This window comes from Leptodactylus fuscus, chromosome 1, assembly GCF_031893055.1.
Source record: "Leptodactylus fuscus isolate aLepFus1 chromosome 1, aLepFus1.hap2, whole genome shotgun sequence".
NCBI classification, from domain to species: Eukaryota; Metazoa; Chordata; class Amphibia; order Anura; family Leptodactylidae; genus Leptodactylus; species Leptodactylus fuscus.
Window position 1 is genome coordinate 303992602 of NC_134265.1, and position 26309 is coordinate 304018910.

Here is a 26309-nt window from a genome sequence, read left to right on the forward strand (position 1 = left end):
TGCTGCGGCGCGCTATGCGCGCCGCACATTTTGTCCCTCTTTCGGTTCTTCAAAAGTTGGGAGGTATGGCATTGTATCTGTAAAGCCTGATAGAGAAGGGTTTATTGCCATAGGATTATTTTTCAGAGGTTGCCCTAGACCCCTTAGACATGCTCCTTCTTTATCTATTTTGACAGACACATACGCCCATAGTCGTTCATGGTCATTTTCACTGTCATGTAAAGAAAGCTAAAAACCGACAAGCCTATCTATTTTTCACAGATGTCAAGTCCATGAAAAATTGAACAGCCATGTGCACAAGGTCTTACTTTTTCATTTTTCGCATTATTGTTTTAGGCCGGGGACCCCACATGGCGTAAACGGCGTGATTTGTGTGCCGCAGAAATGTCGCGGGAAAAATGGCGGTGTTTTACAGTCAGAGCAAAGTGGATGGGACTCTAGCAAATCCCATGCCGACTTTGTGGTGAAAACTGTGCTGTGGACATGCTGCGATTTCCAAAACCGGCACAGTTTTGGAAAACACAGCATCTCAATTATACCTACGGAAACGCTGGCGGATTCCTCACAGATATATTTGAAACAGAAAGTCCGCACAGGAAACCTCTACGAGCCTTCTGTCTAGCATGCTGTGGGAAGAACCATGATGCATTGCCGTTGTGGTTTTTTCTGCAGTGCTTTTTTGCTGTGGGACGCCACACGAGGCCTTAGCCTTAAAGTCACCAAACTTTTTCTGTTTCCCTTTTAATCTTTCTAGCATATTTATATTTTTGCTGTATTTTAAAAGAAATTGCATTTCAAGCTGTAGTAGGAATCTTCTCCCTTCCATATCGTAGCCCTAGGAAAAATCTGCATGACATGTGAACAGATGACTAATACTAAAAGTCAGTATACTTCATAGCTCCATACGATTAAAACTGGATTCTAGTGACATCTAGAGTTCCTCTGTACTGTTGTAACTAGCATGCAAAAATAAAGAAGAGCTCATTACAGGAATCATTGTCCTGGGTCTATCACACCTTTATGTGGCTGAAGCTGACATATACACTCACCGGCCACTTTATTAGGTACACCTGTCCAACTGCTCGTTAACACTTAATATCTAATCAGCCAATCACATGGCGGCAACTCAGTGCATTTAGGCATGTAGACATGGTCAAGACAATCTCCTGCAGTTCAAACCGAGCATCAGTATGGGGAAGAAAGGTGATTTGAGTGCCTTTGAACGTAGCATGGTTGTTGGTGCCAGAAGGGCTGGTCTGAGTATTTCAGAAACTGCTGATCTACTGGGATTTTCACGCACAACCATCTCTAGGGTTTACAGAGAATGGTCCGAAAAAGAAAAAACATCCAGTGAGCGGCAGTTCTGTGGGCGGAAATGCGTTGTTGATGCCAGAGGTCAGAGAAGAATGGCCAGACTGGTTCGAGCTGATAGAAAGGCAACAGTGACTCAAATAGCCACCCGTTACAACCAAGGTAGCCAGAAGAGCATCTCTGAACGCACAGTACGTCGAACTTTGAGGCAGATGGGCTACAGCAGCAGAAGACCACACCGGGTGCCACTCCTTTCAGCTAAGAACAGGAAACTGAGGCTACAATTTGCACAAGCTCATCGAAATTGGACAATTGAAGATTGGAAAAACGTTGCCTGGTCTGATGAGTCTCGATTTCTGCTGCAACATTCGGATGGTAGGGTCAGAATTTGGCGTCAACAACATGAAAGCATGGATCCATCCTGCCTTGTATCAACGGTTCAGGCTGGTGGTGGTGGTGTCATGGTGTGGGGAATATTTTCTTGGCACTCTTTGGGCCCCTTGGTACCAATTGAGCATCGTTGCAACGCCAAAGCCTACCTGAGTATTGTTGCTGACCATGTCCATCCCTTTATGACCACAATGTACCCAACATCTGATGGCTACTTTCAGCAGGATAATGCGCCATGTCATAAAGCTGGAATAATCTCAGACTGGTTTCTTGAACATGACAATGAGTTCACTGTACTCCAATGGCCTCCACAGTCACCAGATCTCAATCCAATAGAGCATCTTTGGGATGTGGTGGAACGGGAGATTCGCATCATGGATGTGCAGCCGACAAATCTGCGGCAACTGTGTGATGCCATCATGTCAATATGGACCAAAATCTCTGAGGAATGCTTCCAGCACCTTGTTGAATCTATGCCACGAAGAATTGAGGCAGTTCTGAAGGCAAAAGGGGGTCCAACCCGTTACTAGCATGGTGTACCTAATAAAGTGGCCGGTGAGTGTATATGACTAGAGATCAACTTACCTGATATTTCTTACATTGCTGATGCAAATTGTTCACTAGCTATGACTGAATATGACTACAATAATTATCAATGTATTTCTCCACAAAATCTTATCTAGGTTCACCAGAGGCAAAGATTAATGCTATGTTCACATCTGTGTCTGTTGTCCTCATCTGTCCGAGGACCAGAATAGACACTCGGACTGCTGAAATAGTGGACAACAACGGTAACTTTTTTATATTTCTGTGTACGGGGATGCATAAGGGTGGGTTCACACCTGCGCCCGGCCTCCGCCTTAGCCTGTCCAGCGGGTTTCCATCTTCTGCCCCGAGAAACTGCACAGGGGACGGAAACCCGTCCATCAGTTTTCAAACCCATTCACTAAAATGGGTTTGCAAAGTGACCACCCGTGTGCATCTTCTGCCTCTCCACAGCGAAACTGGTATTTTAAGCCGGACACAAAGTCAGACATGCAGCACTTTTTTGTCTGACGATTTTTGACGCACATTGCAACAAAGTCTCCAAATGGAGACTCCAACACAAATATAAATGTAGACAAATTTGTTAGATAACCTTTGGTTAGATGCCACACCAAGTATTCTCATATGTAATAGCCATATATCAGTATGATCTAAATAAAATGTTGAATGACTTGGCCTGAGCCAGAGTCCAGGAGAGGTGAGTGACTCTGTTAGTTATGTTCATCACCTCCCCTTGGCCTCCGCTCATTATACTCTGGGTCTGAAGAGACTCCAGGGTATAATCATAGTTAGTGTGAGGCGTATTGTGTGGAGGAGCCACTATGGGATACTATACTGTACAGTGTGGAGAAGCTACTGTGGGACATTATATTGTATGGAGGGACCAATATAGGACCTTATACTGAATGGATAACAGTGTGTGACATTATAATGTGTAGATGGGCCAGTATGAGACATTATACTCTATGGAGGAAACTGTGGGACATTATACTGTGTGAAGGTGCCGCTATCGGACATTATACGGTGTTGGGGGCCATTATGGGACATTGTATTTGGTGAGGTGGCCACTGTGGGACATTATGCTATGTGGAGGGCTCCTGTGGGATATTATACTGTATGGGGGCTACTATAGGATATTATACTGAGTGACGGGGCCTCTGTGGGACACTATACTGTATGCGCTATAAGATATTCTTACAGGATTGAATTCCAGAGGTGCCTGGGCAGGTGGTGGCCTAAATTCATTCGCACATGGAGGCCTGTAATGGGGCACTTAGTTCATGGAGCCAATAAAAGGGCAGTATACTGTGTCTGTAGGGCAGAAAAGAAAGTAGCAAATGGTATAGGGGACCAATAAGGAGGCAATACAAGGTGTGGGGGGACTTTATACCAGAAAAGGGAACTTTATATCGTTTGGGGCCAGTAAATGGTTTGTTTTACCATGTAGGGCCAGTAAAGGGAGTTCCAAACTTTTTTCAGGTTCAGTGGCAAGTGTTGAAATTGTTAGATTTTTTTTTAAAGAGATATAGATAGCATTGAAAATGAAAAACAACACCAAAAATTCTTTAAAAAATATGTTTAACATAAAAACATGATTAAATACTATGCCATTTGCTAAATATATAACGTCAAAGTGAAACCAATCCCCAATATAACCAGTGAAAACTTTGCAACAGGCGTTCCCAATGACTATGCGCCATTTATGATCTTCTTATAGTACTTGGGCTTTTGGGCCCCTCAAAGCCTATATGCAGCTGCTACCTCTGCACCCCCTACAGCTTAGTATAGGTGATTTTGTCGCAACTGCTCACATTTCACATCTGAACTGTAATCTTTATCCAGGTTCAGATATATTTATTTTCTGCTGAATATTGCTGTCAAAAGTGATTTCACAGATTTACTCTGATGTTATACCAACTGTTGCCAATCTTATGTCTCAAATAATGATTATCTGCACAAATCCCTCTTGTCACCTTGCAAATGTCAAGCCAAACCATGATTTTAAGTAAGCGTGATGAAGGCAAGAAGAAATTCTGGACTCAGACACATGGGAAAAAATAGAAATGGCAGGATAATCATGTAAATGATCCTGCATCATAAGATATGTCAGTATCTGCCAAAACAGAACTGTGTGATGGGAGATAATTCTTTAGTCCTATAATCTGGTATGGGAAAGAAAGCATTGAATGTAACTGTAGTGTGTTGCTGGCATTAGGCGATGACTGTGGAGAGATGCCAAAGTTATGAGAAGTACCAGATCACAGGGTTGACATGATCATTGACGTACAGCAGTTGGGTAATTTAATCTGCAGGATGAGCCTATTGAAACTTGGCAAACTGATAAAATATATAATATAAGGTGATACTGAATACATTTACCACTGGACATTTCCAAAATACATTTTATTGTGTCATGTTTTTCCAGGATAATCAGTCTTCAAGACACACATCCTGAAGTTGGGCTTGCATATTGACCCTTGCAATTCTTAACTATGACCTAGCCTTTTAAAATGAGTTTGTCAGGTCCAAAATGCCTCTTAAAGCAATAATATTGCTATGTAGACACCTTTAATAGGAGTAAGGGCTCATTCATATCTGCCCACGGGGTCTCCGTTATGTAGGTTACCGTTTCCTGCACGAAACTGGGCAGGAGACGGAAACCTGCAGTCATGTTTCAAACCCATTCATTTGAATGTGTTTGAAAAGTGTCTGGCCATGAGCACCGGTGAGTGTTTTATGCTCTCTGTGGCGAAACCGGTTTTTTTTTTTTTGTAAACGGACACAAACTCGGACATGCAGGACTTTGGGTCCGGTTTAAAAAAAACGGTTTCAATACGGAGAGCATAAAATGCTCACCGGCACTCACGGCCGGACACTGTCTGACAGGTTTCTGTCTTCTGCCAGCAGAAGATGGAAAACTGATAACGGAGACCCGAAAGCTGGTGTGAACCCAGCGTTAAAACATACCTTTGGGCCCCAAACTGTAGAGAATTAATTATCTTTTTATAGACATGCAAATCAGGTAAGTGTACTGGGGGTGGAGCCTGATTTGGGAGACTTGCCTGGTAATGTCACTCACAACTACAAGGGCATCACTAAGTTGAGATCCTAAATAATAGTCAAAGCACTTGCAGCTGTATGTAGGTAAATCTGACAAGTCAGACCCACCCCCAATGCACTTACAGGCTGATTTACATATCTATAAAAAAATATGATTATCTCTCATTGTATCATTGGTTTGGGGTCACAAAAGTATGTTTATACTCTTATTAAAGGCCCCTAGACAGCATTATATTTGGATTGGGTGGCATTTTGGACCTGATAGACTCTCTTTACGGCATTAAGTGATGCATCAAACATATCCAAAACCTTTTACAAGTCAAAAAAACCCAAAAAAACTTACTTGTGCGGACTGTAGAAATCTTTGACTGAAGACTTGTTTCCTGGACAATGGTGGAGAACTGAGCGCATTGTCTATGTCTTGGTCCAACTGATCCAGTTTCATTATTAGCAGTACCATAGAATCCAGTCGAGATGGATCTCTGCCTTGTCTTAATTTCTGAAGGAAAAAAATGGATAACCTTATAGAAATGGGATTTCCATTGCAACTGTAGAAATAGAACCCAAGATTGGTGTGTGTGTTGAGTCTGTACATAGAGTTCTTACAACTCAACACTATAAAGCCCTAAGTCTGTAGACGGTATACAGTATCCTACCGATATTGCTTGTAGAAGAAATATCTGTATAATATGTCGTCCTAGCAAGCACGCTGCATTTCTATGTCTATGTCTGAAATTTAAAGCCTATTGAGATACAGTATAAACTGACAGACATCTATAGGGGCCATACATTGTATACAGTATTATGCCATAAGATGTACACTCACCGGCCACTTTATTAGGTACACCTGTCCAACTGCTTGTTAACACTTAATTTCTAATCAGCCAATCACATGGTGGCAACTCAGTGCATTTAGGCATGTAGACATGGTCAAGACAATCTCCTGCAGTTCAAACCGAGCATCAGTATGGGGAAGAAAGGTGATTTGACTGCCTTTGAACGTGGCATGGTTGTTGGTGCCAGAAGGGCTGGTCTGAGTATTTCAGAAACTGCTGATCTACTGGGATTTTCACGCACAACCCTCTCTAGGGTTTACAGAGAATGGTCCGAAAAAGAAAAAACATCCAGTGAGCGGCAGTTCTGTGGGCGGAAATGCGTTGTTGATGCCAGAGGTCAGAGGAGAATGGCCAGACTGGTTCGAGCTGATAGAAAGGCAACAGTGACTCAAATAGCCACCCGTTACAACCAAGGTAGCCAGAAAAGCATCTCTGAACGCACAGTACGTCGAACTTTGAGGCAGATGGGCTACAGCAGCAGAAGACCACACTGGGTGCCACTCCTTTCAGCTAAGAACAGGAAACTGAGGCTACAATTTGCACAAGCTCATCGAAATTGGACAATTGAAGATTGGAAAAACGTTGCCTGGTCTGATGAGTCTCGATTTCTGCTGCGACATTCGGATGGTAGGGTCAGAATTTGGCGTCAACAACATGAAAGCATGGATCCATCCTGCCTCGTATCAACGGTTCAGGCTGGTGGTGGTGGTGTCATGGTGTGGGAAATATTTTCTTGGCACTCTTTGGGCCCCTTGGTACCAATTGAGCATCGTTGCAACGCCAAAGCCTACCTGAGTATTGTTGCTGACCATGTCCATCCCTTTATGACCACAATGTACCCAACATCTGATGGCTACTTTCAGCAGGATAATGCGCCATGTCATAAAGCTGGAATCATCTCAGACTGGTTTCTTGAACATGACAATGAGTTCACTGTACTCCAATGGCCTCCACAGTCACCAGATCTCAATCCAATAGAGCATCTTTGGTATGTGGTGGAACGGGAGATTTGCATCATGGATGTGCAGCCGACAAATCTGCGGCAACTGTGTGATACCATGATGTCAATATGGACCAAAATCTCTGAGGAATGCTTCCAGCACCTTGTTGAATCTATGCCACGAAGAATTGAGGCAGTTCTGAAGGCAAAAGGGGGTCCAACCCGTTACTAGCATGGTGTACCTAATAAAGTGGCCGGTGAGTGTATATCTGTTAATGAATTTATATAGGGTTAACAGTAAACCTAAACCACTACAATGCTTCACATATGTATAAATGCTTTGCTTTGAATACAAAAGGGCATGTTATGAATAATCACCTTGTAAAGTTAAATTAGATCCCAATATTCACAGTAACATCTTTATTTTTCATTATGTTATAAACCAATAAACACATATTACAGTCTATGTTCTCAGTAACAAAATCAAAGAGGAAAGAGGAGGCAAAAAACAGGCCCAGCAGTATTTTTTCCCATGGGTACTGGACACCTGCAAGGAATCATAACATAAGATAATTTCATAAAGCATCTGAAGTCATTATCTCTTCCCGCTGAGCGAGCCAAGTCCGAGCTTTCATACACACACAATTCTTCTAGCAAATGATTCATGTGATCATCATTTATTTCCAACCTGACACAAGATATTGGACAGCAGCTTATTTATAGTTCCATAAGCATGTCCTGAGAACATGAAGATATAGGACACTGGACCTTATTCCTACTAGGTTACATTTGTTTTTATGTGGATACAATAAATATTGTTGCAAAAACAATTCGATTGAGACGTAAGTAGTTCAGAATCTAAAAAGGGAATTGCCTACATTGTAATTCCCTAATATTTTAGCCAACATTCAATCACTCCAGAAGTAATGTACATTTAAAAACCCGCAAGTGTCTTCTATAATACTCTTCTAATATTCAGTTTTTGACCAGAGATAGTCACCCCCATTGAGATTCCCTTGCTAATGGGAAATCCACAAATTTCCGTGTTTACATGACTACAAAGCAATGTTTTTTTGACCACCCAAGTCTCACTATATAATGGTAGAAAATTTCAGCTCAATAAGTTCAGCATAGGTGGGATCACTTATATTCTGCTCAACCCACTCCTGGCTTTGGCTCAAGAAACCGCAGCAAAATATGTGTAACCTGGCATCTTAGCCTTAGGTTGCTTATACATAAGTCAGAATTTTTGCAGACATTTCTGTGACTGTTCAATATATTTCTGAATGAAGCCTGCAAAGAAACAAACCATATTGTACAGAAACAACTCCATGCATTGTTATATAAGGGATCTTTTGAATAAATTTCTGCAACAAATCTGCCAATTAAGAATTCATCCTTTAGGCTAAGGCCCCATGTGGCGTCTTGCAACAAACAAGCGCTGGGGGGAAAACAGACATATAGTTTGTTTATCATCTATAGTGAAATTCTTAGTTTAAGGCTTTACGCACACAAACTTTGAAAAACAAACGTGAAAAATAAGAAGTAGTCGATTTTTAACATCTGTTTTCGATTTGAATGTGAATTGTGTAATGCTTAGTCTGCACTGTGGTGGTGCTGGAGGACAAATGAACACATATTGTCATGTGTACTAGGCAGTACTGTCAGTGACCGCTTTGCTTCACCCACATGTGAGATGGAGCGCTGAGATCCTTCCTCTCAACCGCGGTCAGGCTGTATAATCAACATAAGGCTAAGCGAAGATCACTCCTCACAGAGAACTAAATGATCCTGAGTAGAGATGAGATCTCAGATGTAGCAGAACTGGCTGTGACTGGAGTATAAGACATGATGTAACAGCAGAATAGTGAGTGCAGCTCTGGAGGTGACAGGAGTATAAGACATGATGTACAGCAGAATAGTGACTGCAGCTCTGGATGTGACTGGAGCATAAGTGATTATATAACAGCAGAATAGTGACTGCAGCTCTAGAGGTGACAGGAATATAAGACATAATATAACAGCAGAATAGTGACTGCAGCTCTAGATGTGACTTGAATATAAGACATAATGTCACAGCAGAATAGTGACTGCAGCTCTGGATGTTTGGAGTATAAGACATTATGAAACAGCAGAATAGTGACGTCAGCTCTAGAGGTGACTGGAGTATACAACATAATGTAACAGCAGAATAGTGACTGCAGCTCTAGAAGTGACTTGAGTATAAGACATAATGTCACAGCAGAATAGTGACTGCAGCTTTAGAGGTGACTGGAGTATAAGACATTATGTAACAGCAGAATAGTGAGTGCAGCTCTGGAGGTGACAGGAGTATAAGACATGATGTACAGCAAAATAGTGACTGCAACTCTGGATGTGACTGGAGTATAAGTGATGACGTAACAGCAGAATAGTGACTTCAGCTCTAGAGGTGACTGGAGTATACGACATAATGTAACAGCAGAATAGTGACTGCAGCTCTAGAGGTGACTGGAGTTTAAGACATGATGTACAGCAGAATAGTGACTGCAGCTCTAGATGTGACTGGATTATAAGACATAATGTAACAGCAGAATAGTGACTGCAGCACTAGAGGTGACCGGAGTATAAGACATGATGTAACAGCATAATAGTGAGTGCAGCTCTGGATGTGACTGGAGTATATGACATGATGTAACAGTGGAATAGTGACTGCAGCTCTGGAGGTGACTTTTTCCGCTTTTTTTTTCTATGCCTCCGTTGTCGTAGTTCCCGTCCCACCTCCCCTGCACAGTTATTGGTGCAAAAAAAGTGCCAGGGAAGGTGGGAGGGGATATGAATTTTTAGTGCGTTTGCCTCGTGATATTCGATTGGAATCGAATACCTCGAACGGCCTGATATTCGATCGAATACCTATTCGATCGAACGGTGTTCGCTCATCTCTAATCCTTTCTTTTCTTCTTAGTTGCTATGACTCCAGTAACTTTTCTATCTGCTATGAGCTTGTATGTGTTCTTTTTTAATATATTACTGTATTATCCATGCTGCTGTAACACACTGGATTTCCTCATGTGAGACCATTAAAGGATTATTTTAGCTTATCCTATCTTACCTTATCTTATCTTACTGATTATAGCTGAATTTTGGAGGTCAGAGACCACTGCAGCACCATGTACCCCACTATGAAGCCACAGCTACCTCCATAGCAACCTATACTTCTAATCACTGCCTTGGCTCTTATTTCCTGACAAGTATATTTACATAAAATGTTCCTTACTGTATTTCTCTAACTTGGTACCTGGCTCCTCCCACTGAAGAAGGTTATGATTACCGAAATGTCTGAGAGACTTTACCAAGATACAGATTTATATATCTCAACTAGAGATGAGCGAGTAGCACCAAAAAAGGTGGCTAGAGGCAGAGGCATCTCCAGAGGCACAGGACAGCTGCTTCACAGAAGCCAGGCCAGAGCCAGCAAGGCTGAAGATGTTCCCTGTACTAGCCACTCGCCCAAAAGTTACCCATCGAGGCTACGTCCCTCGATGGTGTGTAGATTTTTCAATGTATGTGCGGAGGACAAACTGAGTGCAATTTGAACATTGTGCAACTCAAAACTAATAGGGCTCTGAGAAAAGAAACCTGACCACCTCAGCCATGCGCCGTCATCTGTAAGGCAAGCACTGGGCTGACTCTTCCACAGCTTCCAGTGCTGGCGCTGCAGTCCAGACCACCAGCCAGGACACCTCCACATCTGCCTCTGACACTTTGGGGACTTCACCCTCATCCTCCCCTTTTTCCTGCCTCTGCTCCTTTTGCCTGCACCATCATGCGCCTCTTCCCAGCAAATCTCTCAGGTGTTTGATCACAAGCAGAAGTACAGCTCAATCCACCCACATGCCCAAGCCTTAAACAGCCACATCTCAAAACTGCTGGCCCTGGAGATGTTGATGTTTCTGCTGATAGCAGCTGTGACACTTCGCTATGCTTCCCTTAGCTGTCACTACTTCTCTTCGTGTGCTGTTCCCGCCTTGCACCAGCACTTGTCCCATAACATCAGTCGGGCCCTGAGTTCCGCGCTTTGTTTTAAGGTCCACTTGACCACTGACACATGGACAAGCACATGCGGTCAGGGACGCTGCTTCTCTATAATGATAGGCTGGGTGAATGTAGTGGAGGCTGGGCCTGGCTTGCAAACTGGGGTGGCCTATCTCCTCTCCCAGCCCAAAATTCATGCCAGGGGTTCTGAGAAAGCCTACTCCTCTGCTGCAACATTGACCCCACCTGCGAGCTGTAAAGGCTGCAGCACTGGTGTGTGGAGACATCAGCTAGTCGTGCTGCACAGAAAACACACTACCCTCGAGTTAAGAGATGCCATCCTGGATGAAACGGCAACGTCTTTCTCGCCGATGCACCTGGGCTCAGGCATGGTCGTGTGTGATAATGGCCGGAACCTGGTAGCGGCTCTGGAGCTTGCCAGACTCAAACACAGTCCACACATGGCCCATGTTTTCAATTTGTTGGTGCAAAGGTTTTTAAAAACCTACCCCATTGTGCCTGATATACTGGTGAAAGTGCAGCCATTTTCGTAAGTCTAAAGTAGCCGCTGCTAGCCAGAAAACATTCAGAGCACACGCCTGTCATCTTCTCACCATTGGATGATAGAGGAAGAGGAGGAGGATGAAGTGGCATTTGATGTCACTGCCCCACACGAGGCTAGCGGGGAAGTTCAGTGCATCCCATTGCTTCAGTGCGGATGGTGTGAAGGGGAGTTGAAAGTGGAGGAAATGGAGAGTGACCCTTCCGGTGGGGGCAGCAAAGTCATGCCAAGTAACACTATGGCACACATTGCTGACTTCATGTTGGGCTGCTTTTCCAGAGGCAAAGGCATTGTTCACATCATGGAGAGCAACGAATACTGGATTTTTGCAATCTTCGACCCCCGGTATAAAAATAACATCTCGTCTTTCGTTCTGGTAGGGTTGAGGAACAATCGTATAAATGATTGCCACAAGCACCTGGTGCAGAATATGATGGAAATGTTTCTGTCAACCCTCGCTGATGGCAGAGAGGAGATTTCCTCAAAGAGGCTAACAACTGCCATCCGGTCCACAACCACCAAGGGAACAATCTCCAAGGTGCAGAACATGTTAATGCCCCCCCCCCCCCCGGCCAAACTACCGCCACTGGGGGGCCTAGTGTCACCAGGAGGCGTGAGTACCTGGCCAATCACAGCCCTGTCCTCTCCGATCCCTCTGCGCCTTACACGTATTGGGTGAAGAAGTTGGACCTGTGGCCCTTGGGGTGAGTGGAGGCTTCCCCTAGCTGAGGTTTGGGTGAGTTTGGCGAGAGGATGCAACTGGGTACGCCCCCCAGTTAGCCTTTTTGGTGGCACAAATTATACATAATGAACCCCAACTGTCACTTGCTGAGCTACTCTTCTACTTGTAACTTTATGATAGAACCTGCGTGTCTATGCTTTCTTTTGAGTTATAGATAGATTTGGGCACCTGCATTTTAAGATTATGCCCCATTTTGTTGCTTCAGCCCACAAGCGGAGTTCTTTTTTGTGTGCCCTTTTGTGCCAATTTAGCCCTGCCACCCCCATTATTAATTCTTTCACCCCTATCTTAGAGTTGTGACTTGCCCCAGCAGCGTTTAGAATGTCAGGCCCATTCTGTTGCTTCAGTCCTCAAGCAGAGATCTTTTTTGTGCCCCTTTGTGCCAATTCAGCCCTGCCACCCCCAGTAGTAATTCTTTCACCCCTATCTTGGAATTGTGACTTGCTCCAGCAGTGTTTAGAGTGTCAGGCCCATTCTGTTGCTTCAGCAGGTATATACTGTATACCAGTGCTACGGAATTTCAACCCTAAAAAGTGGTTTTGAGAAATGTCTGCAGGATGAGCCTATAAGCTGATGGTGTTTATAGACTCATCAAGCAGTGTTGCTGTTTCCAGAATATTTCCTGCCTAGCAGAAGCTAAAATTTCTCTATGACCCTCAGCATGATGTCTTTCCCTATCTCTCCAAGCTGCAAAGGACACGAGCATGGCTGCCACTATTCTTATAAATCTGAGGTCACCTGATTTCACCAGCCAATGACTTTTTCCTATTTTTTTCGATGCCTACTTTTTTCTCTTTCCTGTCCCACCTCCCCCTCACAGTTATTGATGCAAAAAAAGCGCCAGGGAAGGTGGGAGGGGATACAAATTTTTTACTGCGTTTACCGCGTGGTATTTGTTCGAAATCAAATATGTCGAATAGCCTGATATTCGATCGAATACCTACTCGATGGAACGCTATTCGCTCATCTGTAATCTCAAATCTTGAATATGATACGTACACCATTGAACTGTTTATTAGCTTGATATTGCTGCACAGACACGGGAGACTGCCAGTCATAGTTAGAATCACCCACTGGACTCAATTACTCTTTCTAAATATAGAAAGAACAGATAAATATGGATACGTGACAAAATATACTGAATTCCCACAAAATTATACAGCAATCTATTTAACCACTTCTGCTATATAACAGAATGTTTATAGATTTCACTTAATTTCTATGGTAACAGGTTCCCTTTAGACTGTATTTTTTATAGTGACGGGTTTCCTTTAAATCCTACGTGCATTGGCAAAGTCACTTTTCTGTAATCTCATAAGAATAAAACAACTGGCATCCTGGTACTGTCTGTGCATGAGGTCCCTCTTTAAGTGTATTTCTTGGCACATTTGTTGGTGGTTTTATGGAATATTTCCTTTAACAACCATGGCTTGTTGACTTTGAGGAGTCTTCCTTATCTTCATCTGCATTTATGTTATAAGGACTCCGGTCACAATATGCAGACTTGTAGTGGTTTGCAATTGTTTTGGTAAAAATGGGAATAGATCCCAAAGACAATAAATAAATAATAGAAAGTGCTCAAACACTTATTTCTTTTGGGTAGGTTTATGGCTTACCCAGCAAGAGCAAGCAGAGACACTTGAGTGAGATTGGCTTTTAGTTCAATGGGTTAAAAAGCATCTGTCACCAAGTACAAAATAGTAAATGACATTCCTTTAGTATTTCGCATTCTGTGCTTGGTGGCAGATCCTCTTTAATGTCTTTTATTGTAGTCTCACAATGCATTAGGGAACATGTCTAGTTTTACCCCAGTACATTGTGACCTGATGTGTTTACCTGTACTGTAACCTGAGCTAGATTATTGTGGGGACAAACAGGACAATTGTCCAGGGGCCTCAACCACCTAAAAACCTTTACTTCCCAGTTCCCAATCTCTTTCAAGACTTAAAGCATGGGAATATACACAAACCTATAAAATCGGTAGAGTATATAACTAGCTTAAGTTAGCACAGAATATAATATAATGCTATGTGAGTGGGCCCAACACAAAATCTTTTGTCCAAGAAATTCCAGCAACATTGATTCAAGCATCCTGTCCTTGGTGTCAATAAGATTTACATGGGTTATAAGATTACAAGCAGGGGTGTAACTACCGTGGTAGCAGCGGAGGCAGCTGCCACAGGGCCCAGGACACTAGGGGGCCCGGTGACAGCTGCTACCGATGTGGATTTTTTTTTTTAAATAGGCCGTTACCTGCTGGAGTAATTCTGGCACGCAACGGGCCCTATTTACTGCAGCATCGGGTGTTGCCTGAAGATGGAGAGGAGCTGCCTCCTATTGCACCCAAGCAGGGGCCGCCTGCTGTCTGGGCCCCTGCTGCCTCCCAGCACTTGCATAGTGACAGCGGGCAGGAGAAACTTCTATCTCCTGCCCGCTGTCCCCAGGCCCTGTGCCGGCATCTATACTAGTAGATTGAAGGACCTGAGACATGATGTCATCATGACGTCATCAAAGGTCATTTAATCTACTAACATAGATTCAGTGTCTTTTGTGGGTGGAGCTACCCGGATTGTACAGGTCAGTGTATAATGGGGGGAAAGGGTTATAGGCTGTGAGGAAGAGGGGTACATGGGTGTGCAGGCTGTGTGTGAGAATGTCTGCACCCCCATTCCTTCCTTTCTCACATACAGCCTACACACCTATGTACCCCTCCTACTCACATTCTGCACCCCCCCCCCCCATTCTGCCCTATGTGAGCAAGAGGAGGGAATGGGTGGTGTAGGCTGTGTGTGAGCAAGAGGGGTACATGGGCGTGCAGGCTATGTATGAGCAAAGAGGGTGACCTGAGGGAGCAGGCTGTGTGTGAGAAAGAAGGGGGAATGGGGGTGCAGGCTGTGGGTGAGCAAGAGTGTGGTGGAATAGGGGGTTCCTCCCTCCAGATCACCCTCTTGCTCACACATAGCTTGCACCCACATTTCCCCTCTTGCTTATACACACCCTGAACCCCACGTCACCCTCTTGCTCACACACAGCTTGCACCCCCATTTCCCCTCTTGCTTATTCACACCCTGCACCCCACGTCACCCTCTTATTCACAAACAGCCTGCATGCCCATGTACCCCTCTTGGAGGGGGCCCCATGTCAAAAGTTCGCCACGGGGCCCCGCCATTCCTAGTTACGCCACTGATTACAAGCATCATAATAGTAAAAGGTATACCCTTAGGTTAAGGCCCTACATTGCAGAGCTTTTTAGTTATTGCAGAAATGGGCCAGGGCCCCGCATCTGGTCAACCCCATCCACACATTGCAGAAAAATACTGCATCCAGAGAGCATGCAGTTTTTTTCTGATGCAATTTCCATTGCATCCAAGTATTTATTTCTTTATAATTACTATTTGGTGCTGCACAGGAATTGCTCATGTTACCTGCGGACATTTCCTAAATAGAACTGCTATTGTTTCTTCTTCCTCAAATTATGTATGTTTATCCCCAGAAAGCCCCTCCCCCCCTCACTTATGTATGCACAGGTCACAGCTGCAGCACTATTCCCTAAAGTTGTTGCTATTGTTAATGTTCTTATATTAACATCTGTGAATGTTTTTATTCTCTAAACAGGGTGTATGGCCCACAAACAATATCACTTCCAGCAAACACAAATATTGTTTTTTGGCAACCTGCGGTATTATTCATCTATATCTATCTAATCCTCTCCGTGACCGCTGAGGAAATGCATGAGTGACAGCGAGGTCAACTGTGTGCAGAATCTCCAGGTCAGCCATCAGAGAGATGAACTAGCTACAGATTTAGAAGTACGTAAACGTTTTTCTGCTGCATTTCCTGCCTTAGCCTTAAAGGGTATATCTATTTAACTGTGTGAAATGACTCTCCCCTACCCTAATTTTCTCTTCATTTACACAGCCCTGTAGTGCCATACACCATACACAGTAAGGGCTCGTTCACATCTGCGTTGTGCTCTCCGTACTGCAGGTTTCTGTTTCCTGCATAAAACAGCAGGATACGGAAACCTGCAGGAGTCTTTCTCACCCATTCATTTGAATGGGTGAGAAAGCTGTCCGGCCGTGAGCGGCGGTGAGCGTTTTGCGCTCTCCGCCGCAAAACCGGGTTTTTTAATCCGGACACAGAGTCGGACATGCAATACTCTGTGTCCGGATTAAAAAATCCGGTTTCGTGGCGGAGAGCATGAAACGCTCACCGCCGCTCACGGCCGGACCCGGTCTGCGCTTTCCGTCTTCTGGCATGCAGAAGACGGAAAGCACAGAACGGAGAGTAGAACGCAGGCGTGAACCTAGAGTAAGATTCAGTTAGAGGCAGAAACAGCTCTAAGTACAGAAACAAGGGAAAGGAGTCAACACTCAGATTGACAACTTTCCCTATATAAGAATGTATACAGATATGACTGACCACTCGCTGGACCAAATGTGCAAAGATCAAATGCTTAAAGAGGACCTTTCATGAGTTGGGGCACTTGCACAGGTTTTATATACCGCTAGAAAACCGACAGTGCGCTGAATTCAGCGCACTATCGGCTTTCACAATCTGTGCCGCTGGTGAAGAGCTATGGGTGCCAGTACTGTAGTTCTTCACAGTCAGAAGGGCGTTTATGACAGTCAGTCAGGAACGCCCTTCCACACAGCAACGCCTTTAGCGCTGTACTGTGAGAGCGGTGAGGAACGCCCCCTCCCCTCCTGATAGAACTCGTCCATAGACGAGTACTGGGGGGAACGTTCCTCACTGCTCTCACAATACATCGCTATAGGCGCTGCTGTGAGGAAGGCCGTTTCTGACAATCTGACTGTGAAGAGCTACGGTACCGGCACCGATAGCTCTTCACCAGGGAGACAGATCATGAATGCTGACAGTGCGCTGAATTCAGTGCACTGTTGGCTTTCTAGCAGTATATAAACTGTATGTGCCCCAAGTGATGAAAGGTCCTCTTTAATAAGTTACAAGTTATACTGAATCTTTTTCCTCAAAACTGGTCAGTTCATTCTGAGGTATAACATGATGCTGCTAACAGATTGGACTGCATACTCAAATAGTGGTAGTTTCCCTTTAAGAATGCAGCGTACTGGAGTTAATGACATTTATCCTCATTAGAATCCCATATGTTTTCTTTACAAATGCACCATGTTAATGGAGCAGTGATGTACATTCATGGCCACTGCTCCATTCTCTTCTTTGGGAAAACAGGCCAACAAGCTGCAGCCTTCTGGAAAAAAAAAGTATGGAACTGGGACCAAACAGGCGCAGAACTGCTTCATTCACACTTGCAGTTCCCTGTTCTCCTCATTGCTGAGGGTCTCAATGGTTGAACCATCAGCGATTAGATACTTATCTCATATTCTGTGGATAGGGTGTAAATGTTAATAATGCACAATGTACTCAAGTGCCTTTAATTGAGAAACCCCTTTAATAATATGGAGACTTTTATTTGTATTTATATCTGTATTTCAAAAGTCATAACTTCACATTTTTTCCATTTACCTATATGAGGACTTGTTTTTTATCGTAGATGACGATAGGATCCGCTGGGGGACCTGAATAATGGAGAGCAGGACTGCTAAAACAGGGGTTACACTTGGACACCAGTGGATCTCACTGACTATAATGGGATCTGCTAGGTATTCACAGTGTATAACTGAAAGTAGCAGTGAAAATTGTGCTGAATGTCGGCGGTTTCTGCACAGATGTAAACCCAGTTTTAGTTATGCTTTCTATTGCCTCAATTCTGGAATACTATCATGGCCTCTGTCGGGTTTCTATCATTGTTTCCTTTATTTTACCAGACAAAATAATGTATCATGTTGCAATTTTTTATTTTTACTGATACCCCCCAACCAAGCATCAGCCATCTGCCAAGCCAAAACCCCCAACATGCCCTGAACAAGGCTCAAATAAAAGGAGTCATTGAGAGAGACAGAGAGCGGTACATCGAGGAATGGAGAAGTGCAATAAATAACTCCAAGAAACTCACCATGTACCAGTCATTGCAAAGAGACTACACCATGGCCACCTACCTGGAGAGAATACGCCACCCCAAACACAGACAGACCCTGAGCCAGTACAGACTGAGCGCCCACAACCTGGAGATGGAGATGGAGCGACACAGGCAGAAGTACAAGCCACGGAAGAACAGACTGTGCCAGCACTGTGACCAGGGGGCCCTAGAGGACGAGACCCACTTCCTGCTACACTGCACCAAATACTCAGCTGTGAGGGCCATCTACTTCCAAAAACTCTCTGCCCACATCTCAGACTTCATATTTGCAGACGAGAAGAGGAAACTCTACATCCTACTGGGAGAAGAAGAGGCCACTGTGGAGATTGCTGCCTAATACGTGTCCAGCTGTCACCAAACAAGAGGAAGATGAGACTCCACGGACTGTTATACCCCAAACCACCCCCCCACCCCACCTCCCCAAATAGCGGCCACCAACTAAGAGGAAGATGAGACTCCATGGACTGTTATACCCCAAATCACTCACACACCCCCACCCCCCATACAGCTGTCACCAACTAAGAGAAAGATGAGACTCAACAGACTGTTATACCCCAAATCACCCCCCGCCATACAGCTGTTACCAACTAAGAGAAAGATGAGACTCCACAGACTGTTATACCCCAAATCAGCCACCCCCCCCCCCCCATACTCTCCCCCTCGACTCCATCCCCCCCACGCACACACACACACACACACACACACACTTTACTAGCTTTGGCAATGCCAAATATCTATTCGGACATGCCAATAAAGGCTATTTGATTTGATTTGATTTGAACTGAGGTGAATAGATGTGGGCATAACTTTAGTTCCTGTGTAGATTTTGGCCACATAGATCTCTATTTTTACATGATTTGTTGCATAACCTAAAATGAACAATCGACTAACCTAAAAGATGAAGATTTCCTCTCCTGGGATAATAATTAGAAGAGTCCTGGAGTTTATCTAAGGCATTAAATGGGCACAATCTGTATTATTTACATTTACGGCAGTTGCGGTAAGGTTCCAGCTGTACGTTATAGCTGCTGCTGATGGCGTCGGGATAGTTCTGGAACTGGTCCATCATCATGTTGTAATAATACACCATTTTGCTTAAACCACATTGACATAATACTACCCTATGGGACTAAACTGACCTAATACTACCTTATGGGTAGTGAGTTTAAAAATGTCAATACATATATGCTTTAGGTATTTACTTTCTTACAGATATTTTATTACTTGTAACACTCATCTATTTTATTTCTTCATGCTTATAGAGCACCAACAAATTCTGCACTACTGGACCTATTCGGCAGCACTGTACATATATTTTATTACTTACTACCCTCCTTATTTATTTGACTTCTTCATGCTTATATAGCACTAACATATTCTGCAGACCCATTCATAACAATCTCTATCCCCAATGGGTCTCACATTCTAAATTCCATAACTCGGGCCCATATTCCATGACTCAGTTCCATATTTCATAGGAAGTCATATAACCTATCAGTATATTTTTGGACATCTTGAAGATCTCAATGTTTAAAACTATAATTATTGTAACTTTATATCAAAAACTATAAAAATACAAAAATTCCTAGACATTTCATATCATTGAAATATTAGTATGTTTTGAGGTTATATTTTACTAAGATATAACAGCATGCATTGCCAGAAAATGTGTTGGATGCAGTTCATACTCTGCATTATGTTTTCATCTGTAGCTTATTTTAAAGTTGTAGATCACAGACCCAAGTGTAAATGAGTTCTTAATGACTTACTGATGTATTCCCCAAATGACTTGGAACAGCTCGTGTCCTTTCATGTGGGATTTGCACATTGACAACAAAACTCTAAATTATTATAAATTTCGACGCCATCTTTAAACTGTCCGGCGTAATTATAACCTTGGCTTGTGATAGAACTGTTGTCTTTATGAATGGCTTAAAAGTTAGGACTATAAAAATAAACCCGTAGCTTTTAGTCGACCTCGTGGGAAACGGTCTGTGTACTATGTATGTGTCTATGGGTACCGGACCACAACCCTTCTTGAAGCTTTTTGTCTCCCATTACAATCTGGCTATAGGATAAAATTAGAGGGAGTGTTGAAGGATCGCCTGGAGGCAACGCTCTGTTAAACAGTAGTACAAAATAATGATAATGGATTGATGTGTAAAGTGTCAGTGACAGGGTGTTAACTAAAGGAATACAGGTCCAGGTGCAAAAGTACAACTTTGACCCCCCTGTACAACTTGTCAGTGCGATCCATCCATACACTTTAGCAGAATTTACATTTTCCTTGCCTTCTCTATCTGGGCCAGGACCGCCATGAAGATATTTTCATACATTTTGTATCCAAAAAGAGAAAAAGACATGGCCCGCACATCCCAATCTTATACATTGATCTAGTGCTTCTCAGCAAATTCTACAATGCTGAACATGAGGGTCTTAGTATATATATTGATCAAGGTGTATAAGCCCACTAGCCACTTCACGGCAACCTCTTTATAGTGGGTCTCTACTCCACAGGGTGCGGTGCTGCACAGTAACCGCCACAACCACAACGCGACCCAGTGGTCCGGCAACACCCCTGCCACCAGTCCAAGCCCCCAGGCTCTAGGTCGCATCGCCCTACAGACACATCACCACAGGAGCAGCAGCCACCATGCAGATCCCTCCACACGGTGTAATGTTATAAAGTGGCCCCAACACATACTATAATGTCTGACAGTGACCCCTACAACAGTATAATGGCCTATATTGCCCCCTCCACACAGTGTAATGTCCCATAAAGGGCTCTATACAGTATAATGTCCCATAATGACCCCTCCACAGACTATAATGTCCTTTAGTGATCCATACAGTTTTCTTTACAAAATTTTCCAAATATTTGGGGTTTGGAAGAACCCGAAAATCTTGTAGTTTGCTACCCATGAACCATTAATATACTCTGGAGTCTCTTCAGATCCCAGAGTATAATGATCAGTGGTGCTGTGAGTTGATCAGACATAAAGAAAAGTGTAACTCACCTCTCATGGGCTCCGGCTCTGGTCTTCCTATGTCTTCTGTTTGCAAAAAAGGTCTCTAAATGACATCAGAGACCACTAGAGCCCAATCATAGTCACATCAGCATCATGATACAAAATGACGGAAACCCACTTCACATTGTTAGTGCCATTTTGCATGAAGAGGCTGGTGTGACCACTGATGCATCTCTGTAATCATTTAGAGACATCTCTGAGCAGTAGATGCCAGGTGACCTGTGCCGAAGCCCAGGAAAGGTGGATTACACTGTTTAATCACCTCCCCTGGGCCCTTGATTCCAGAATCTAATAGGGGTACCTGAGTGGCAATTGTGCAATAGTGCTGGCTTGATTTTTCATCTCCTTCATTTAAAGAGGACCTTTCACGATTTGGGGCTAGAAAGCCGACAGTGCGTCTATAGGGCTGTACTGTGAGGAGGGGTGTTCCTGACTGGCTGTCTGACGGTGAAGAGCTACGGTACCGGCACTGATAGCTCTTAACCGGGGGCACAGAAAGGGAAAGCCGATGAAGCTGAATTCAGCGCAATGTCGGCTTTCTAGCGGTGTATTAAGCCAAATGGTGTCCCAAATGGTGAAAGGTCCTCTTTAATAAGATGCACTCACTTTTTCCATCCTACTTTAGATCTTATAAAATGAAAAATAAGGCATATAAGATAGCTGTGATAAGTTATGCTAATAAGTGAGGAGGCTGCTGCTAAGGAATCTCCTACAAAAGCAGGAAGTCTCAGCATATTGTTTGATTTAGTGACCTTTATCAGAACTTCAGGATTTTTAGAATTCATTTTAGATATTAATAAAAAAATCTCACCAAAAAATCTGTTTAACATAAAATTTGATTTTAAAAAATAGGTAATTTTTTGGCGACAAGTTCCCTTTAAATCAATGCAATGATTGATCTTATTGGACTATTGTAACAAGAATGTTCAGAATATATATTACCGCACACAGAACAATATGCTGAAAGTCTTGAGAGATTTGTCAAGTTCTAGGCTAAAAATAAGCAGTTTTGGCAGCGACTGCTTGAAAGAGCCATTTTTTCCAAGAACTGCTTAATGCAGCTAAAATGTGTTTACCATCTGCAGAGGTTTAGCTGTTTTCCTATTGCATATTTCCTATATACTCATCACTTTATATTCAGTACTGACTTTGTATTCAGTCTGGACCTTGTGGGAGGTGACCTTGGGCTTATTGTGGCCAGAAGACTGGAAGTCATTACTGGAGGTTAAATGTTATTAACCTAAGAACAAAGAATATCTTGAACAGATCATTGAGAATAATTATTCAACCTCCTATAGCTGAACTGAGATTTTTTTTATTTTTATTAATCTCAGTCTAAATGTAGGCTTTTTATATATAGTCATGACTTATTATACAGTATACTGCGGTGCTGTATATTCAATAATAAAGGGTTCAATTTCCAAAGTCAAATAAAGCATGAAGATGCAAGACACGGGGTGGCCCTTGCCAAACACACTTAATAGGGGCATTCCCATTTTAGCTTTTGGCTACTGCATCTAAGCAGGATATCCTGAGCTGGTTCTGTAACATTCATAGAAGTGAATGGAAAGAGCTGCACACAAATACAACCTCCTCTCAATTCATTCCATCATACCTGATCTGAATTTCTAAGCTGGCAGAAAAAAAGGAGGTTTGAAGGAATCACCATTATAGAGGTATGTACAGGTTCTAGAGGTGGAACATGCATCTACCAATGACATATTGTGTGTCTTTTATGACATATTGTGCGGATATAACAAATGCTAGCACTCTGGAGTGATGAGATGTTCTTGGGGTTCACCCCTCTAAGGTGTAAATAGCCGTTGCAGTTATCTATCCAAGGACATCATGTCATCATGGAAGTGATATCTCTTTAGTCTACTGAAACAAGTGGACTAGGGGTGGGTAATAGGAGGCACTGAAAGTGGGTTTCAAAAGCATCTAAAGAAATTTATATTTTTATAAATCAGTAGTAAATGTGAATATCTGAACATCCTATTGGAGAATATAATGATAACTTCACTGTGACTGCAGCTGTAAAGGTCATGGCAGATAATGTAAGTGTAAGGATTGGAGTCAGGGTCAGGCAGTGCAAAGTGACACAGCTGGTAAAGCAACACTGTGCAACTAATGACAAAAGGGGTCGTACTATGCTGTGGATCTGAGATGAGGCAGACCAATGCACTTCCTAATTGAAGTGCACCTGCCACGACTCCTACGCTACTGTCCAGGCAGCTAGGGTCAAGGAAGAGGAGGCCCTGAAAGTGCTAGGGGCTGGAGTAACAAGAGTCACACCTAAGCAGAAAGCACAGTGTAAAATGCAATGCAAAACCAAAGACAAAATAGCATGGAACAAGGGAGGACAACAAGTCCCAGCAAAAACACAGTAGAGAAGGCGAGGTCGGACGAGCAAGAGGTCAAGCCAGGAGATAAGAATAAAGTACAAAATCAGAAGACAAGGAATAGTCAAATAGAAGCCGGGTATACAATAACCAATAAACAGACTGAAAGACACACAGACAGGATATCTGACAGAGCAGGAGACCAGGAAACACTAAGTGAATGGCTGGCAAGGATCCATGCCTGGGTGGCTGTTTCCTTGGCCAGAAAATAGGAAGGACCTGTGATGGCAGTATTACCAAGAGTCCATAGGTCATTTTACCTGGGAGCAGTTCAGTCTACTCTAATGTGGAAGTAGTGGCATCATAGATTGGTACTGGAGATAGGAGGATCTCTTGTTTCTGGTGTGTTGTGACATTGTGGGAGGTGTAGGATTAGGGACTGAAATTATTGAAAATTTGGAAGGCTTTATTTGGGGAGAATGCTGCTGCCAATAAGCTACAGTTAGGAAAGGGGGGACTATACCTGCCATTAGGAGAGGGGATGATTGGTGGGCAATGTAGCTACCTGTGATACTGTACTGTGGCGCTTCTGTTAAGGTATTTTGTGATGCAAAGTGGTACTTGTTTAGTGCATCTGTGGGGGTATTTTGTCCTACATAGTGCAATTTGTTTGACATGGCTAGGGTAAGATGTGCTGCACTGTGGTGTTTGGCATGTAGGAGGTTTTTTTCTGCTGAACTCTGGTATTTGGTGCTGCTAGGGAATTATTCTGTGCTGCAATATAGAATTTGCTTGCCACTGACGATGGTAATAGTGGCATATCCGGTCAAAAATACCTCCCAAACCAAAAAGATTTGTGTACACTTAGAGGTGTTTTAGTTAGTTGTTTTAGTTATAAGTTATCACCCTAAGGGCTTGTTCACACAGAGTTTTTTGCAGGTGGATTTTGACGCGGAATCCAACTCAAAATCCGCCTATAAAAATGGCTCCAATTGACTTCAATGGGAGCCACTCACTTTTTTTTTTCCGCTAGCTAGTAGCGGAAAAAAGAAGCGAGATGCCCTATCTTGCCGCGGATTCCATGGCCGATTCAGCTGCGATGTCCGCGGCTTGAGGCACACTCCCGTTTAGACCCATTCATTCGAGCCTAATCAGGAGTGGGATGCTGCGACGGAATGACGATGCTGCATCAGCATCCTGTTGCAGCTAGCCGCGCAGAATGTTCACAAGGCGGAAAAGGTTTCCACAACTTTTTCCTCCGTGTGAACATACCCTTGATCTCCCATTTATATTTACTTTATTCTTGTCATATTTTCTTTCTAGCAGATAATAGGATATCTGCTAGAACTTGTTGAATCCTATTACTTTACATTACAAAGCAGAAAGAAAAAAAATGGTTTCCTATGTATCGTGAGGACAGAAAGCAATTTACTTTCTAAGAATATGACTCTGATAACCTTGACTGAGGCCATTTGCAGAATAATGTAACTATTCCCATTTATGGCCTATGAAAATGATGTAGAGATATAGTCTAGACAAACTTGGCAGCCCGCGGGAAATACTAAATACGTTGCCAAAAATGTATAGATGGTAAATGTATTTAAGGTTATAGAATAAAATAGTCTGGCAGGGATTCTGAGGACATACATGATAAAGGAATACTTTAGCAGTGTTGTATTATGGGACTTTCTAAAAAAAGAATTACACATAAAAATGTAATTCCGTTAATAGAAACCAGTCTTGTAGAAATGTAGTACTCTCCTGCTCAACTTTAGAACTGACATGGCAGATGTGCCCAAGTGCTGCAAATCCCGGGGCTGCCTCCCCGCACTCTGTTTTCTCTCTCCCTCTGCCCTCTGACCCCTGAAATCAATGCAGGAAAAGAAATCTGATTGATTCCCAGAATGAATGAAATGTAGACTCATATCCTGCCGTCATACTATGTTACATCTCTTTACTAGTTTTTGCTAAACTAGCAAATGTATGGCTAGTAGAAAGGAAAAATGGATGAATAGAAAATCTAAAATATGGAATCATGTTCATTAGATAAGGGGCCAAAATTGCTGTACTCGCCTCCGATCACATCCTAGGTACTCGATTCCCCATCCCTGCTGTTCAAGTCTTTGCTGCTCTCCACTTCTTTATCTGATCCCCATCTTGATATGCCAGAAATAACTGGTAATGGCCACTCAGGCAGTCATTGGTGTCTTTATATGTAAAATGTCATGAACAAATTAGCTATATAGCAAGCTATACATATGTAAAGCTTAGAGCCCTGTGTTGTGTACTGGATGGGCACTAGATGTGGGCCAGTAAAGATGATTGGTCCACAAACCGAGTGACGGCCCCCTATCAATCATATATTTATGGCTTATCCTGAGGATGGGCCATAAAGGAAATAAGCACGCATTAGCAGAAGTGTTTTACCAATACTTTGCTTTATCAATATTCTTGCCACTGTCTCTTATACTTGCCCCCCTTTGATAAGGTCTAGGCTCCTCAGGTCAACAGATCAAAC

The 26309-nt window shown here is 43.2% G+C and overlaps 1 protein-coding gene across 2 annotated transcripts in view; it reads right to left on the reverse strand.

Annotated features, from left to right (window-relative positions):
* The window catches only part of DLC1 (DLC1 Rho GTPase activating protein), a 342693-nt gene that overhangs the window by 258801 nt on the left and 57583 nt on the right, over nucleotides 1-26309 (reverse strand). For both annotated transcript variants that reach the window (XM_075258695.1, XM_075258703.1), the window contains exon 3: nucleotides 5651-5806. In XM_075258695.1, coding sequence (XP_075114796.1) covers nucleotides 5651-5806 — 156 coding nt within the window. The remainder of the gene's footprint in view (nucleotides 1-5650; nucleotides 5807-26309) is intronic.